This window comes from Muntiacus reevesi, chromosome 4 (assembly GCF_963930625.1).
Source record: "Muntiacus reevesi chromosome 4, mMunRee1.1, whole genome shotgun sequence".
NCBI lineage: Eukaryota > Metazoa > Chordata > Mammalia > Artiodactyla > Cervidae > Muntiacus > Muntiacus reevesi.
The window spans coordinates 71,860,556-71,874,098 of record NC_089252.1 but is presented as its reverse complement, the minus strand read 5'-3'; the positions used below and the strand labels follow the sequence as shown (position 1 = coordinate 71,874,098).

Below are 13,543 nucleotides of genomic sequence, written 5' to 3'. Positions count from 1 at the left end.
TAGGAGGCATTTTAGTGATGTAGTGTACATAAAACTGCTTAAACTGAAGAATGACTGGAGATAGTGAGCAGAACTCAGTAGAGAATGGGAGGAGAGAAGAGGGAAGAACTGGATGGGCTGTGTACCAGGTAAAAAATTTTAAAGTTGAAGGAGACTTGAGCATCTCTAAATGTTGATAGGAAGGAACCAGGAGACAAGTCAGGAGAGAGAAATGAGGTAGTAAGGGAATAAGGTCCAAAGTAGAAGGAAGATTGATCTTAGCCAAAATGAGAGGTGATGTTCTCCTGATTGTGACAGGAGGGAAGATAGAAGGGTTCAGATGGTAGGTAAGTCAGAGGTTTCGGGGCATGAAGCTGAAGGAGTTGTGTTTTCTTCATGAGGAAGCGAATGTGGTTATTGTCTTACTGGAAGGGGAAGTGGGGGAAAGCAGTCAGGAAAGACAAAGAGTATTTGAAATATCAGACTAGGAGAAACTGTTGCCTAGGGAAACCATATGATTCCTAAGTGACATTGATGTTCCTCATCACTCCTCAACAGTCCAGATTCATGGAAACCTGAGTTAAACTCATGTAAGTTGACCTAGGCTGGATATTTAGGATAGGGACAAGGGAGTAGTTGTTCATAGGATTCTTATCTGGATATGGAGAGAACTGCTCAGTCATGGACAAAAAGAGAAAGCAGTCTGGAGGTCCAAATGGAGTTCAGAGAAGAGGAGAAGCATCAAAATTGTCAGCAGATAAAAGGTGGTGATCAGGAAGTAGGATGAGACTCAAGATAAAGTAGATCATGGACCAAAGTCTTTGATGAATGCAGTAAAGTGCCTGTACTCAGTGGTCATAGAAATGGGAGAGAGGGCCGTATGGCTGGATCTGGTGGTGGTGGGATACAAAAATGATAAACGAACAATGGCTAGAAGTTCATGGAAGCACAGAGACTACTCTGAGGTATTGGCTTAGAGTGGACTGAACAGCCTCCCTCAAGAACACTGCAGGGCCGTGGAGTCCTAGGGGAGCTCAGTGTGAATTAAGGAAAGAACTAGAGAGGTTGGGGGAGGATAGGGGAAGCTGTTCTAGCAAGCAGGATTGGAGGGGGTGAGCTAGTAGGCAGGCTGTTACCTCTCTGTGGTTGTGTTCACTCTCATGAGTACATTCTTCCTTAAAGAAGAATGAGAAGATGGAATTCCCCTTTGGGTCCCTGGAAACTCCCAACTTCCGTCGATTCACCCCGGAGTCCCTGGTGGAGATTGAAAAAAGAATTGCTGCTGAGCAAGAGGCAAAGAAAGCCAAAGAGAAGTTCAGGAAGCAAAAGGACCAGAAAGACAAGCCTCGGCCCCAGCTAGACTTGAAAGCCTGCAACCAGTTGCCCAAGTTCTATGGTACACTCCCGGCAGAGCTGATTGGGGAGCCGCTGGAGGATCTGGACCCCTTCTACAGCACACACCGGGTAAGGGCTACTGGTGGGAATGGCCATTCTCAGCTCTGAAATAAGAGGCCTCTGACCCACCCAGTCCAGGAGTGCTCCTGCCCCCTGGGTGATGTGACTGTCAGCTGAACTCAGTGAGTGAAAAATACCTCTAACTCACCTCCTCAATGCTCTCTTTGAATCTCTATGGTATTCATGGTGGAGGTTAATTAAATTCAGATCCTCTAAAGCAGTGACAACTGTTGTGGAATTTTCAGATAAAGTTGGCTGTTCCCTTGATTGGGTTCTAGCCTCAGATCTCTAGAGCTGTTGGCTCTCTATGCAAGTAGAGAGCAGATATCTTCAGGCTGGAGGTGGGTCCATGGGTAGAATAGGGAAGGGGAACCAAAATCAGGATGATTTAAACCAGTGGTCCTCAAAGTAGGGTCTCAAAACCCCTGGGGTTCCCAAAACCATTCTAGTGGGTTTGGGAGTTCAAAACTATGTCTTCATGCTCCTTAGATGTCATTTGTCTTTTCCACTCACATTCTTTTGTGAATATACAATAGTGAATGTAGAGCCTATTAATAGAGGATCACATCAGTCTAACAGCCACAGGAATGTATGTTTGTATACTCTTGTGTTTTAAAAGGTCCTTTTTTATTTCTGATATTGTATATAAATATATATATATACATATATGCATGCATATATACAGACATATGCATGCTTGCTAAGTCTCTTCAGTCATGTCCAACTCTTTGTGACGCTATGGACCATAGCCTACCAGTCTCCTCTGTCCATGAGATTCTCCAGACAAGAATACTGGAATGGATTGCCATGCCCTCCTCCAGGGGATCTTCCCAACCCGGGGATTGGACCTGTGTCTCTTATGTCTCCTGCATTGGCAGTCAGGTTCTTTACCACTAGCGCCACCTGGGAAGCCCATACCCATACACACACACACACATATATACATTCACACACATGGTGTAAGAAAAAGGTATAAATGTTAACAAAATATTTTTAAGGTTCTCAATAATTTTTGAGAGTACAAGAGAGCCCTAAAATTAAAGTTTGAGAGCATCCAGTTTAAACTAAAACTACCTCGGATATTCTACACAGCTGAAAAAGGGGTGTGCGTTTGGGAGTTGGGAAAGACAGGAACCAGCCATCTTAAATATGGTTTGTAGAGAAAAATAAGAAGGCACTGGAATGCCTTTCTCTCTCCTCTCACTTGCCGATAACCCACATCCTCCCTAGATGTTCAGAGGAGTGAACCAGTAGAAGGTTTGAAAGGGGAGACCTAGGAGGTAGAGAACAGAAGGACAATCACAAACCAGGGATGTTCCACTAATCAGAAGAGGAATTAAATGCAACCAGAACTCCACCTCCCTGCTGCCAGAATCCTCCACCTTGTATGATATATCTCAGCAGCTCTGGGTCAATTTCCTATTCACTGGGCAGCCTCAGGGGCCCATCTGATACACAGTCAGCCACAGGAGCCTGGGGTCTTTCTGGGAGTGAGGATATGGCTTTTAGTTCTTGATCCTCTCTGTCTGCCCCTCCATTTGCTTCTCATTGAGTCATGGGTTTCAGAGCCCTTCTCACTCATGAGCCTGAGATAATTTCACTTATGTTCAAATCCACGATTGGGTGAGGATGTGTGTTTCTCACTGGAGGTCCGCCTTCTGTTGTGTTTTGTTTTAGACATTTATGGTGCTGAACAAAGGGAGGACCATTTCCCGGTTTAGTGCCACTCGGGCCCTGTGGTTATTCAGTCCTTTCAACCTGATCAGAAGAACAGCCATCAAAGTGTCCATCCACTCATATCCTTTGCACGGTTGCTTCTTCCACATGTTAGAATCAGATGCTGCCAACTGTGTCCTGTACCTTCCTCAGGGGTTAACAATGGGGCCTTGGGATCATTAAATTGAAAAAAATGTTCATGGTTTTAATGTGTTCAACACCTGAAAGCAGTCCTAAGACAGAAGAGATATTCGTGCAACCCACAGGTGGGTTGGGGTTCACGTAGACCAGTCTGGGCCCACCTGTGGATGTACAGCTTGTAAAGAGGAGACTACTGATGCACCCAGGCACATTCTCACCATATGTGGCCTGCTCTTCCCACAGCATAATGACCAGGAAGGCTTTATGGTTTGGGCAGATGAGACAGGTAGGTTGGTTCTCTGTGGGCTAATTTGGCAAAAAAAGCAGCCCTTCCTAGTGGGTGAAGAGAACAAACTATAATGGGCAGAGCGAAGATTGTCTCACTGGGATCCCACTGGTCATGAGGCACTGCCTAGAGCACTAGTTACCCCCCAAACTACCAGCAGGTTAAAAATCTCAATAATCTGAGGTTCATGCCATTGGGGAGTGTAGTAGTGATTAGAAACACACTGGTCAAATGTCTGTAATAAATTAATTGCTTTAGGTAGCTTCAGAAGCTGTCCCTAGCTTTTGTTTTCTATTCTTTTTTTTTTTCAAGGCAAGCCAAACTAGGACAAACAAGTGGCTTTGGCTTGATTTCCAAGGATCTTCCCTGGTGACTGTCCAAATTGGAAGTTCCTAATAAGGAATTCAGCTGTGGCTTCTAGAAGGTTGATTTTCAAGAACATCCTTGCCTTGACTGGCCTAGCAAATGGTAGCCAGCCTCCTCTGGGTGGAGGGAGGACAGTAAAAGAGCTCTCGTCTCATACTCTGGAGCGGCTTGTTGGATTGCTGGGTGGCAGGCACTCTGTGAGCTGGTAGCTCACTGTGTTACATTCAGCCTTTATGTGTTTTGCCTTTACGGCCAACCTGAGGGAATCATTTTCTTAATTCGGTCTTGTTGTTGTTTAGTTGCTAAGTCATGTCCAACTGTTTGTGACCCCACAGACCATAGCCTGCCAGGCTCCTTGGATTTCCCAGGCAAGAATATTGTATTGGGTTGCCATGCCCTCCTCCGGGGGATCTTCCCTACCCGAGGACCAAACCTGCATCTCCTGCATTGGCAGATGATTCTTTACTACTGAGCCACCAGGGAAGCCCAGCTCATTCTTAGCTTTCCTAATACTATGGAAGGGCTTCCCAAGTGGTGCTAGTGGTAAAGAAGCTGCCTGCCAATGCAGTAGACATAAGAGATACAGGTTCAATCTCTGGGTTGGGAAAATCCCCTAGAGGAGGGCATGGCAACTCCCTCCAGTGTTCTTACCTGGAGAATCCCATGGATAGAGGAGCCTGGCAGGCTGTAGTCCATGGGGTTGCAGAGTTGGACACAACTGAAGCAACTTAGCAAGCACAGCACACAATGCTATCAAAGAGTATTTACTGATAGTAACAGCCTCCCACTGCTAAGTACTTGCTAAGCATGAACACTGTCATAGGTACAAGAACCCTTGGAGAAAGGATTAGCATCTCCATCTTTATATGATGAAACTGATACTGAGGCATTAAATTAATTGTGCAAGGTCACACAGCAAGTTAAAAAAAATCCAGACTGCATCCTGCTTAGAGTGGTGTCAGCAGTAAGGAAGTAGGAAGTTAATGGAAATGAATTAGGGTAATTTTTTCTCTAAGTATTTAATCTCTATATAGGTGTTTTAAAAAATATACATACAATTATATAAAAATTACAAATAAAGAAAAACAGCAAATGTGCAAACTCCTTTTCATCCATTCTGGTTGATTTACATCTAGTTAAGTAAGGGCTTCCCTGGTGGCTCAGACAGTAAAGCGTCTGCAATGCTGGAGACCCTGGTTTGATCCCTGGATTGGGAAGATCCCCTGGAGAAGGAAATGGCAACCCACTCCAGTACTCTTGCCTGGAAAATCCATGGACACAGGAGCCTGGTAGGCTACAGTCCATGGGGTCGCAAAGAGTCGGACATGACTGAGCGACTTTACTTACTTACTTACTAAGTAAGAAACAGCTATTTAGAAGTAAAATCCCATTAAGGAACCAAGTGTAGTAGTAAATATTCTTTTTATCTTGAGATTTGATGAAGTGCTGGGTGGAGTCACAGCTGGACAGAAAAGCTGTTAAGGGTCTCTTTCTCACTAAAGACTGCGTTGACATATTTAAATCTCATGAACTCGGTAGCTCCAGCCCCCAAAATATTCTTCCAGGTATGGAATTCTCAATCTCTTATTATTAATATTTCACCAAAATTATAATTCTCATCAAATTTGCTGTGAAGATTTTCCCAAGTAATATTATCAGAATATATCATCATTCTTTTAAAGGTTTGTGGAGTTGGAGATGTAATTTTAATTTAATCCTTGGGTTAACATTTTACCCCCATATGTACACAATTCTTAATTTAATTGCAAGTCAACAGGAAAATGTGGTTTAATTAGTAGAATTTCCTTTTTCAAAATAGATGGGTTCCTAAGTAACTGTAAAACAGAGTACATCAAAGGCATTTACAGAAAACTAAAATAGATAAAGATATTTCTGCTCAAATTGAAATTATGAAAGAAGAGTGATTCTCTCTCTCTCTGTAGGTCAAACTTCTCTTCAGGTGTTGTCTGTCTTTAGGAAGCAACTGTTAGGAACCCTGCTAGTCCCCAGAAAAACATCCAGTGGGAGATACTTATCTTTGGACTTTGTCACCATTATTTCTGCCCCATCTATTTACCCTCTTTCACTCACCTTCCTTTTCAGTGTCTCTGTCCCCTTTTTGTAATTTATTTGCCCCTTTAATATTCTTTAAATGGACAAATATATATTTTTTGCCTTTAATATTCTTCCCTCTTGCTCACCAGAGTTCTCCTTGACAGTCTAATCCTGTTTAGAATCTTCTCCTTAAGCAAGCGTTTTACCCACCTGTGCCTGCCCCCACCATTCCTAACCAGATGTCCACTTCCTCAGTGTGACTGACCTCAGCTGAGTTAGAAACACAGTCTGACTACCCTAATTCCCATGAAAGCTCGTGGCCCTCCCCTTATCTCTAACTTCCTTGGAGTACAGTTGTCTCCCCTGCCCCTGATCCATAGGATATACATTCCAAGACCCCCAGTGGATGCCTGAAACCTCAGACAGTACTGAACCCTCTGTGTTTTTTCCTATACATACCTATGATAAAGTTTGATTTATAAATTAGGCACAGTAAGAAATTAATGACAGTAATAAAGTAGGACAATTATAACAAAATACTGTAATAAAAGTTAGGTGAATGTGGTCTCTGTCTAAAAACATCTTATTGTGCTGTACTTCTTCTTCTGGAGATGGTGTGAGATAAAACACCTACAATGATGACATGAAGTGAGGCAAGTAATGTAGTCATTGGGACATAGCATTAGGCTACTATTGACCTGATGATAAGTCAGAGGGCGGCACGTCTGCTTTGGGTGACCCTGGATCATGGAGCCATAATGATGTCAATGGTTGGGTGTTGGAAGCAGACAATGTCGATGACTGGGGATCCCTGGCAGGATGGAGTTAGAAGGCTGAGATGTCACCACGCTAACTGAGAATGGTGGGTCATTTCACGCCTATTTTCAGACTGCCATTGACTACGGGTAACTGAAACTGCAGAAAATGAAACCATGGTTAACAGGGTGGAGGTGGAGGGGGGCTACTGCTTCTCTTGGTCTTTTAGGAAAAAAGAGACATTTGCAGGTTGAAATTTCGGGCCATACTGTATAGTTGAATGCAGGTGTCAGGGAAGAAGGACATTTTGGAAAAGGGATTCTGTTTCCTTTCATCTTGCTTAGTTCTGTTTTCAGACAATTTGAGCCCACATCTCAGCACCATCATTGACTAGTTGTATGACTTTGGAAAAATATTTAAGCATTGTCAGCCCGTTTTCTTGGCTCCAGTATGTAGATAATAATATCCACCTGTAGGTTAGTTGTATTAGAAATAATGTGGACAAAGTATTCAGCGAGAGTAGGCACTCAGTGTTAGCTGTTATTATGACAAGACCATAAAGTTGATCTTAGCAAAAGAGTTATGAATTTAATCAGTTCAGTGTCAAGGTGATCAGCGGTGACCTCAAGAAGACATGGTGACTTTCAGCTTCTCCTTAACACAGCCCTCTCAGGTGGTTCAGTTTATTTATAACCATCACTATTTTGGTCAACTGTGTGGGCATGACCCAAACAGAACTTCCAGAGAGAATGGAGTGAGTAGATTTGCTGTCATTCTTGTGCCTTCCCTTTCTGTCCGCCCTTTCTCTTCCTTCACTGGGTGGCTTCTTTCTCTTATTCATCCAGCTGGGTCCCATTTGGGTAATGTGGAATCCTGTTGTCTATCTGACTTTGCCATGGAAAGATATTTTCTTCTCTATGGACTCTGTTTCATAAACACACTTATGATTTTCAGCTATAAAGAGCTATAGATGAGTGGTTCTCCCTGGGGAGATTTTAAACATTTTAATACCTGGGTCTGAGCCCCAGAGGGTCTGATTTCACTGGTCTGGGCTTGCCTGGGTATATGAGCCCCCCACTCCCCCCTGCCACCACCACACAGACACTTACCGGCTAGGTGCACATCTGAATGAAACTGAAGGAAGTCCTACTTGGAAAGAGAGGATGGAGTATAATGAGGCAGAGCTAAGAACAAATGGTCCTGCAGCATATTCCAAAAATAACACATGAATAAAACTGTTTAAGTTATCATGGGTCGTATACCTCAAAGTGACTATAATATTCCTGAGATTATTCTGTCTCCCTAGGTTATTGATGGAATCTGTAGTTTCAGATTTTGGGGCCTTTCTAAAAACATCCTGCACCAACACATCTAAGACAGTTGCCCCTCACCCAGGTCAAACGTGACATATTTTTGGTATAATAACAGGAGCTCTGTAGAGTGTTCTCTTTTTCCAACTTTTAAATTTTTGCCTTTTGCTGACTGTAACATTAAATCATGCTACAGTTGGAAATAAATTCTATTTATCAAGAAGAAAAATCAAGTGGTCATCTTAATTGATGCTAAAAATAATTTTATATAGTTTGACATCTTTATGATTAGAAACTTAGAAAAGTAGAAGTATAAGGGAATTGCTATACTCTGATAAAGGGAAACCACTTTGAAGAAAGAAGCAAACATCATACTTGATGTGAAACATGTAAGCTTTCTCTTCATGATTAGAAAGGAAAAAAGCAAAGATGTCTTTTTCATCAGTTTCACTCAGCTTTGTAAAGGAAATCCTAACTAGTGTAGTAAGGCAAGAAAAAGAAATAAAAAGTATAAGAATAAGATAAGAAGTATTAAAGATGCCATGATTTATAGATAATATAATTATGTACATAAAATAGCCATTGTAATCTACAGGTAAGTTATTAGAATTAATAAGAAATATAGAAAAGTAGTTAAGTACAAACTGACATACATAAATCAATTGTATATCTATATATTGCAACAAACAGAGAATAAAATAGTTTTTAAAAATACCACTTACACTGGCAGCTAAAAATAACAAGCTTCAAGAAATAAGATTATCAATCTATGAGTAAAATCCCTACAAAGAAAATTATAAAAATATTAAGTAATATTACAGAAAACCCAATAAGTGGAGAGATACATTGTAATCTTAGATTCAAAGTCACAATATTACAAGACTCCCCAAAATGTTAAATTTAATGTGATTCCAATCTAAAACCCAACAAGTTTTTTTTTATATAACTTGATAAACTGACTCTAAGATTTATATGAAAATACAAAGAGCAAATTACAGCCAAGACGCTTTTGAGACAGAAAAATGAGGTGGGAGAAAATAACGTGCTCTACTGGATATCAAGATTTACTATAAATCTCTGATAATTGAAGCAGAGTGCCATTGGCATAAGATTAGTCAGACCAGCGGAAGAGAAGAGTTGGCCCATACACAAACCAGTGCACGTACAGACCTTGAACTGGTGAAAAAAGTGGCGCTGCAAAGCAGGGACAGGGCAGTCTGGTCACTGATGATGAAGAATTAGGAATCCCAACAGAATAATTATATTGAACATCCAACTTTACACCAAATACAAGAGTCAATTCTAGGTGGATTAAGGTCTAAATTTCTTTGTGAAAGACAAAGACATCAAGCTTTTAGAAGGTTGAGAAAACCCCCAAAGAAGCAAAATCAAACAAAACCACAGAGACGTGTTCAGGGCTTCAGGTTAGGGAAAGATTTACTACATGTAATACAAGGAGAACTAGCCACAGAGGAAAAAAACATACATTTTAGGATGTTAAAATAAAGAATTTCTGTTCATCAGACAACTTTATAAAAGTGAAAAAACAAGCCTAGTGAGTAGAAGATGCAACACATGTACCTCCAAAGTGTTTATATCCAGAACAGTGCACCCCTACAAATCAATGAGAAACATGTCAGAGCAACCAATTGGAAAAATGAGCAAAAGATAAAGTAGATAGTTTATAAAAGTTGAAATCCACAATGGTCAGCAAGCATATGAAAATATTCTTAACCTTTTTCTTAATCAAGGAGATGCAAATAAAATAAAATCATACAGAGAGATTCTAAACTGTGACTGTACCAAATATTGAGAAAGATATGGAGCAGCAGAAACTCCTCTATCTTGCTGATGGGAATGTAACTTTGTACAACCCCTTTGGATGGCGGTGAGTATTAGCAAATAAAGATGAAAACACATAAACACTGTGATCCTCTAAGTATACTGTTAGGTACATACACTTAACAGAAATATGTACTTATGGACACCAGGATACAGCTGCAAGAATGTTCATGAACATTCCCCACAAAAATAAAAAATTGGAAATGACCAAAATGTCCATACATTTCTTTATGTGGACAATTTTTTTAAAGTCTACTAAATTTGTAACAATATTGGTTCTGTTTTATGTTTTCATTTTTTGGCCACAAGATCTTAGTTCCCTGACCAAGGATTGAACATTTACCCCTGGCACTGGAAGGTAAAGTCTTAACCACTGGACTGTCAGGGAACTGCCTTATATATTTTTTAATGTATTAATTGTCTCTGTTATTTTCTTAAAAGGGGACAATGTATAGCAATGGATATGAATAAACTATAATTCCATACAAGAGTCTTAAGAATATCAGTCAGTTCAGTCACTCAGTCTTGTCCGACTCTGCAACCCCATGGACTACAGCATGACAGGCTTCCCGGTGCATCACCAACTCCCAGAGCTTGCTTAGACTCGTGACCATTGAGTCGGTGATGCCATCCAGCCATCTCATCCTCTGTCGTCCCCTTCTCCTCCTTTCTTCAATCTTTCCCAACATCAGGGTCTTTAGAACATAATATTGAACAAAAAATGCCAGACACAAAAGATTCAAAACTATGATTCCATTTATACAAAATTCAAAAACAAGCACAACTTAACTAGTTTGGATGCATACTCAGGAGATAAAAACACAGAAAAAAGTACCAAAAGTTAGGATAGTAGTAACCTCTAGGGCTGAGGAGGGAAGGATCTTGTGGGTGTTCAAAATGTTCCATTTTGTGACATGAGTAGTTGTCACATTGCTGCTATGGACTGAATAGTGTCCCCTACCCGTATTCATATATTGAAACCCTAATTGCCCCCACCATGTGACTATAAAGGAGAAGGGGCCTTTAAGGAAGTGATAAAGGTTAAATGCGGTTGTAACGGCAGAGCTGTGGCCCTGGTACCTTTGTAAGAGAGGAGAGGACGCCACAGCTCTCTACCATGTGAAGACACAGTAAGAAATTTCCATTAGCAAGTCAGGGGGAGGACTCTCACCAGAACCTGACCACACTGGCACCAGCCCCTTGAGCTGTGAGAAAATAAATATTTGTTGTTTAACCGTCCAATCTATAGTATTTTGTTATGGCAGCCTAAGCTGACCGATACACAAGCATTCATTTTACAGCTGATTTATATTTCATGTGCATTTTCATTCTGCATGTTACGTATTGGGCTTCCCAGGTGGCATAATGGTAAAGAATCTTCCTGCCAGTGCTGGAGACACAAGAGACTTGGGTTCGATCCCTTGGTCAGGAAGATCCCCGAAGTAGGAAATGTCAACAAGTATTGGTGTCTGGGAAATCCCATGGACAAAGGAGCCTGGAGGGCTACAGTGCATGGGGTCGCAATGAGTCAGACACATATCCTTATGAAAAGCTTTAAAACAAAATAAATTTAAAGTAAATGACTATTGCATTAAATGTAGAATACTGAAAAATAGTCAGAAGACAGTAGCTTGGTACATAAATTGCTGTTAGAATTTTAGTTTATTCTTTCTCTCTACATAAAGTATATATACACATATACAGAGATAACATAGCATTATAGCATGTAAAATTTCTATGCTTTTTAACTTTTAATGCAGAAGCATTTTCTATCAAAAGTAAGAGTTATTTGGGGATTCTGGTTAAATATGGACGATAGCATGAATGTTTTACCGCAACCCTCTGAAAGTGCCAGTGGAATGACAGCATGGGAACAGTATAAATCTACAAGAACAAAAAGAAGTAGAAAAGAAAGCTCAGAGGACAAAAGATGTCAAAACACTCTCAGGAAACCAAAAGTGGATGGAGGACGGTAAATGACTCAGCAGACCAGGGCTTGTTAAATGACAGTGCCTGCAGAGAAGGATAAAAATGAAGACCAAGGCATTTTACCCTCTAAAACTCCAGAGCCCTGAAAATGTTGATGTGGTACAGGTGGCAAAAACAGACTGGAATGAGGGAAGAACATATTTTCACTTATTGTTGTTTTTCTAACAGCAAGAAATTAAAGAGCATTCTTTAAAGTTGATACATAGGAATGAAAAATAATTATATCAAACAGTGCAAAGGTAACCAGGAAAAAAATATTAAATACAGTCAGACGATGGATAAAATGGAGATGAAAGAGAATTAAGAAGAAGACATAGTAAGCGCAATGTATTGTATAGCTTTATTATAATTATAAATGTATATTTTCAAGCAACTACTTGAACTAAAATAAAAACTCTTCTAAATTCAGAATCATACAGAAAAATAAAGCAAATAAAACACATCAGACAATGAAATATTTTAAAAACTGTTAAAAACATAACAAAGTAATATAAGTAAACTGAGATCAAATCTATCATGTCAAGAAATATAAGTGTATTTGACTCATCTGTTTTAAAAAGTCATATTATATAAGAAAGCAGTACTGAATTCTATGCTGACTAAAAATATACCACTCAAAGTGACACAGAAAGGTCAAAATTAAAAAATGGGCAAAGATATACTGAAGGCAGATAGAACAGGAAGCAAGATCTTAATATCAGAGAAGGTATAATTTAGCTCAAAACTTAAAAAACAGGATAAAAATGACACACATAATGCTAAATAATCCATAAACAAAAATGTATATTTTTGCAACAGATAATGTGGCAACAATGTTTGTAAATCAAAAATTATGAGTATTGGGGTAAATAGACAAGAACATTGTAAGGGGCAGTCCCTGGTGGTCCAGTGGTGAGGATTCCATGCTTCCACTGCAGGGGGGCACGGGTTTGATCCCTGTTCAGGGAACTAAGATCACACATGCAGTGCAGAGCTGCCAAACAAACACAAAATGCACATTCTAGGGGATTCCAGTTCCAGTTCGGTCACTCGGCCATGTCCAACTCTTTGCGACCCCAGGGACTGCAGCACGCCAGACCTCCCTGTCCATCACCAACTCCCAGAGTTTACTCAAACTCATGTCCACTGAGTCAGTGATGCCATCCAACCATCTCATCCTCTGTCATCCCCTTCTCCTGCCTTCAATCTTTCCCAGCATCAGGGTCAAATGAGTCACTTCTTCGCATCAGGTGGCCAAAGTGTTGGAGTTTCAGCTTCAGCATCAGTCCTTCCAATGAATATTCAGGACTGATTTCCTTTAGGATTGACTGGTTGGATCTCCTTGCAGTTCAAGAGACACTCAAGAGTCCTCTCAACACCACAGTTCAAAAGCATCAATTCTTCATCCCTCAGCTTTCTTTATGGTCTAACTCTCACATCCATACATGACTACTGGAAAAACCATAGCTTTGACTAGACGGACCTTTGTTCACAAAGTAATGTCTCTGCTTTTAATAGGGTTGGCTGCAGTCACCATCTGTAGTGATTTTAGAGCCCAGAAAAATCAAGTCTGTCACTGTTTCCATTGTTACCCCATCTATTTGCCATGAAGTGATGGGACCAGATGCCATGATCTTAGTTTTCTGAATGTTGAGTTTTAAACCAATTT

At 40.5% G+C, this 13,543-nt stretch overlaps 1 protein-coding gene across 6 annotated transcripts in view; it reads left to right on the top strand.

Moving 5' to 3' along the window:
• Nucleotides 1-1,173: 1,173 nt before the first annotated feature.
• Nucleotides 1,174-13,543, top strand: part of SCN10A (sodium voltage-gated channel alpha subunit 10) — an 87,654-nt gene continuing 75,284 nt past the window's right edge. For 3 of the 6 annotated variants that reach the window (XM_065933014.1, XM_065933015.1, XM_065933013.1), the window contains exons 1-3: nt 1,174-1,443; nt 3,112-3,230; nt 7,428-7,508. In XM_065933014.1, the coding sequence (XP_065789086.1) occupies nt 1,174-1,443; nt 3,112-3,230; nt 7,428-7,508 (470 nt within the window). Of the gene's footprint in view, nt 1,444-3,111; nt 3,231-3,321; nt 3,578-7,427; nt 7,509-13,543 lie in introns of those variants that run through there. The other 3 variants (XM_065933016.1, XM_065933018.1, XM_065933017.1) reach the window with 3 other exon arrangements.